A 4,504-nucleotide genomic window follows, 5' to 3' on the forward strand; every position below is an offset into this window, starting at 1 on the left:
ATTATTACCCTTGTGTTTTAGGTTTAGGATTTATACACAAATTTTGTTTTGGGTTAATAAATATTCAGGTTTTTGTTGGAGATGATAGAAAGCAGTGAAATATTTTCTTTTATCAAATAAAAGCAACATTTCTTTTTGCTTTAAAYCATGTCATCTTGATTTATTGGTAGAAATATTCATGTGGTTACACGCAGGTGGATTTGATCATGTTTGGAATTTTAAGCAACTTAAAAAATTTACCATTTTTTGCTGAGTCACTGAAATGAGAAAAAAGAGATTATAAATTAAATGAATGAGAAATGTACGATATTATACTWTAAATCTAATTTCTGACAAAGTTAAGAGTTTGGCGTCATTGATTCACAAATGTTAAGTTGTTTGTTTTAGGTCATTTGAAGCRGTGGAACAGAAATACCATGAATTAGGAGTGAGTCTGCATCAGACTGGGTGATRTTTAGACGTTTTACTGATTCATCCTGGGTTCAGCTCAGCTGTCAGACCGATGACGTCTCAGGAGGATCCAGTTGAATTAATAAAATAAAACAGAATTAATTGGCTGATTTTTATTATAACTCTTTTCAATCCTGTGGCCCTTCACCCCCACGTTTCACCATTTTCATCTGTCAGGAGTTTCTTGACCCTCCACCCACCCTGTGGGCCAGATATGGTCCACGAGCCACCCTTTGATGATCCCTGTCAGATCTGAGTGAGCCTTCCTGAAGATGTTCCAGCTGACGTAGATCTCATCTGTTCCTTCCACTCTCATGTTTTCTTCATGAATTTTATAATGAAACTATAAAATTCTCTGATTCTTTTGACCTGCCTGCTTCTTTTCTCCATCAGATCATGTTTTTATTTCCTCCCTGAGTTGGAAACTCTGATTCTTATGATTTTATGGGTTGACTTCCCTCCACACTCCTACCTTCTGTCTTCTCCTCAGAACTGCACTCGTCCGTCTGAGCCCCCTGTTCTCTCCATCCCCTTCATAGGATTGATTGTTATAGTGGCCTTGATTTGGTGCTGGTGGGAGGAGCTGGCGTCCTAAAGGGGACCAGGTATGGCCACGCCCTTCTTTTTCTACCTGAGGCTGTCAGGCACATCTGAGTGATCAGAGCTAACCTGATGGTTTACAGCAGAGGAAACCTTACAAATGTTCTGGATCATTTAATACAAGTTCTTTGGAGCTGAAGCAGAAAATCTGTCATCCCAAAAGTCAGCTGTCCTCATTTCCAAACTGAAATCTCAAACAAAACACGATTTCACTTCAAAGACAGTTTCTAGTGAAGCTGCGTCTAACTGACGCAGGCGACTGTTGTCCTTCAGCTTTACCAAACTGCTTTTTACACGGCCCCACATACTCGGGCGGACCTCGCTCTGCGGAGGTCAGCACGGACTCAGGGTGCACGTGGCTCACGGACTGCACCCAGAATGTCTGAGTATGTGGGAGCCTTTACCAGAGCTGTGGCCGCAAGGTTGTCGGTGCCTGTYGTGGCAGCAACCCTGGAACCTGCTGGTGGACACCGGCAGTGAGAGAAGCTGTCAGGCTGAAGGAGGAGGCCTATCAGGTCTGTTTGGCCTGTGGGACTCCGGAAGCAGCAGATGGGTACCGGCAGTCCAAGTGGATTGCGGTTCAGGTGGTTGTGTGGTTCACCACCAACACTGTTTATGGTGGGGATGGTGCTCTACTAACCTCAACTTGGAACGTTGTAGGTCGGTGGGCAGAATACTTCAAAGACCTCCTCAATCCTACCAACACGTCTTCCCATGAGGAAGCAGAGCCTGGGGACCCTGGGTCAGACTCTCCAATCTCTGGTCCTGAGGTCACTGAGGTGGTTATAAAGCTCCTCGGTGGCAGGGCGCCGGGGCTGGATGAGATTCACCCAGAGTTCCTYAAGGCTCTGGATGTTGTGGGGTTGTGTTGGYTGACGYGACTCTACAACATCATGTGGACATCGGGGGCAGTTCCTCTGGATTGGCAGACCAGGGTGGTGGTCCCCCTATTTAAAAAGGGGGACCACAGAGTGTGTTCCAACTATATGGGGATCACACTTCTGATCCTCCCTGGTAAGGTCTATTCAGGGGTCCTGGAGAGGAGGGTCCATCAGATAGTTGAATCTCAGATTCAGGAAGAGCAGTGTGGTTTTGGTCCTGGTCATGGAGCACTGGACCAGCTCTACATCCTCAACAGGGTCCTGGAGGGTTCATGGGAGTTCACTCAACCAGTCTACATGTGTTTTGTGGATTTGGAGAAGGCGTTCGACCGTGTCCCTCTGGGACTCCTGTGGGGGGTACTCCAGGAGTATGGGGTACCAGGCCCATTGATACGGGCTGTTAGGTCCCTGTATGACCGGTGACAGAGCTTGGTCCACATTGATGGTAGTAAGTCGGACTCGTTTCTGGTGAGAGTTGAACTCCACCAAGGTTGTCCTTTGTCACTGATTCTGTTCATAACTTTTCTGGACAGAATTTCTTGGAGCAGCCGAGGTGTTGAGGGGATCCTTTTTGGTGACCTTAGGATCACRKCTCTGCTTTTTGTGGATGATGTGGTCCTGTTGGCTTCATCAGATCCTGATCTCCAGCTCTCACTGGAGCGGTTCACAGCTGAGTATGAAGCAGCCGGGATGAGGATCAGTGCCTCCAAATCCCAGACCATGGTCTTGAGCCGTAAAAGGGTAGGGTGCCTTCTCTGGGTCAGGGAGGAGGTCCTGCCCCAAGTGGAGAAGTTTAAGTATCTCAGAGTCTGAACCAGGCTGAGTCATTTCTACCTTCTCCTCTCTGTCAACGCTCTCTGGTTTAACTTAAAAGAGCCGATTGTCATATATTGTCCAAAATTAACCTTCAGGGTGGATAAAGCTTGCTGCCTCGCACTGGTGACCTCATCATTTACTTTGCCTGTAAATAAAATGGCTCGTCCGTAAAATATATTTTTTTAATTTTGGTTTAAAAATGATAAAAACTAAACAGCCTACAGTATTTTTACAGTCTTTATTTTACAGTTAAAATAAATGTTTATCAAATAACGTCTAATGTTAACCTTCAGGGTGGATAAAGCTTGCTGCCTCGCACTGGTGACCTCATCATTTACTTTGCGTGTAAATAAAATGGCTCGTCTGTAAAATATATTTTTTTAATTTTGGTTTAAAAATTATAAAAACTAAACAGCCTACAGTATTTTTACAGTCTTTATTTTACAGTTAAAATAAATGTTTATCAAATAACGTCTAATGTTACAACTAATCCTGGATCCCTTTAAGGCTCAGTTTATGTTCCTGTTTGGTAAAGAGAGGGGCTTTAACCCCGCCTCCTTCTTCTTCCAGGATTAGATGGGAATCACCATGGTAACCAGTGAATCAGCAGGTTTTGAGTCAGTCAGTGGATCTTCTACTATTCAGCAGTTTTAATTTCAACATGGCCGCCCCCATAGAACAACTTAATTACCGTGTATTTTCAAATTAAAACTTGTATGTACTCTTCAAAATAAGAGTCTATCTCGGTCATAGCTTACATATTGTAGTAGTTTATTATTAACAAAAATAGGYCCCAAATTTCAGTTTGACTTTAGAAAAAACAGCTAATGGAAAATCCCTTCAGAAATAGGAGAGAGAAGTTAAGAGATTTTGTTTGTTCACATACGTTTAGATGAATGAAGTTTTTTAACAGGATTYTTTCTCTCTCAGCAGAAGAACTCTGAAGGCTGGAACCTGGTGGTGGCGGCRGTTGCAGTGGCAGCTATTGCAGTTCTGGTGGTTCCCAGTTTCACCAGGACCTGAGGACAAACAGGAAGTGACCTCACAGCTAACTGTGGGATTGTATGACAGCTGTCATCCATCCAGCACTAACCTCATTATGTTGCTGTCCTGATGTCTGCTTGTTGCATCGCTACAACGTCTGAACCCAACGCTACAACGTCTGAACCCAACGCTACAGACGTCTGAACCCAACACTACAGACGTCTGAACCCAACACTACAACGTCTGAACCCAACGCTACAGATGTCTGAACCCAACACTACAACGTCTGAACCCAACACTACAACGTCTGAACCCAACGCTACAGATGTCTGAACCCAACGCTACAGACGTCTGAACACAACGCTACAGACGTCTGAACACAACGCTACAGATGTCTGAACCCAACGCTACAGACGTCTGAACCCAACACTACAACGTCTGAACCCAACGCTACAGATGTCTGAACCCAACGCTACAGACGTCTGAACACAACGCTACAGACGTCTGAACACAACGCTACAGATGTCTGAACCCAACGCTACAGACGTCTGAACCCAACACTACAACGTCTGAACCCAGCGCTATAGACGTCTGAACCCAATGCTACAGATGTCTGAACCCAACGTTATGACATCTGAACCCAACGCTATGACATCTGAACCCAACACTACAGATGTCTGAACCCAACAGTAGCAACATCTGAACCCAACACTACAGATGTCTGAACCCAACACTACAGACATCTGAACCCAACACTACAGACATCTGAACCC

General features: G+C 44.8%; 1 protein-coding gene across 1 annotated transcript in view; it reads left to right on the top strand.

Moving 5' to 3' along the window:
- The window catches only part of LOC106535294 (coiled-coil domain-containing protein 136), a gene marked incomplete at its 5' end in the record, with an annotated part of 9,030 nt that extends 7,975 nt beyond the window's left edge, over positions 1 to 1,055 (top strand). Inside the window, 1 exon segment of the mRNA XM_014032269.1 lies at positions 941 to 1,055. Within this exon segment, the coding sequence (XP_013887723.1) occupies positions 941 to 1,045 (105 nt within the window). The 3' untranslated portion in view covers positions 1,046 to 1,055.
- Between the last annotated feature and the right edge of the window lie 3,449 nt (positions 1,056 to 4,504).

The sequence above is a fragment of the Austrofundulus limnaeus genome, unplaced genomic scaffold, assembly GCF_001266775.1.
Source record: "Austrofundulus limnaeus strain Quisiro unplaced genomic scaffold, Austrofundulus_limnaeus-1.0 Scaffold1407, whole genome shotgun sequence".
Lineage (NCBI taxonomy): Eukaryota > Metazoa > Chordata > Actinopteri > Cyprinodontiformes > Rivulidae > Austrofundulus > Austrofundulus limnaeus.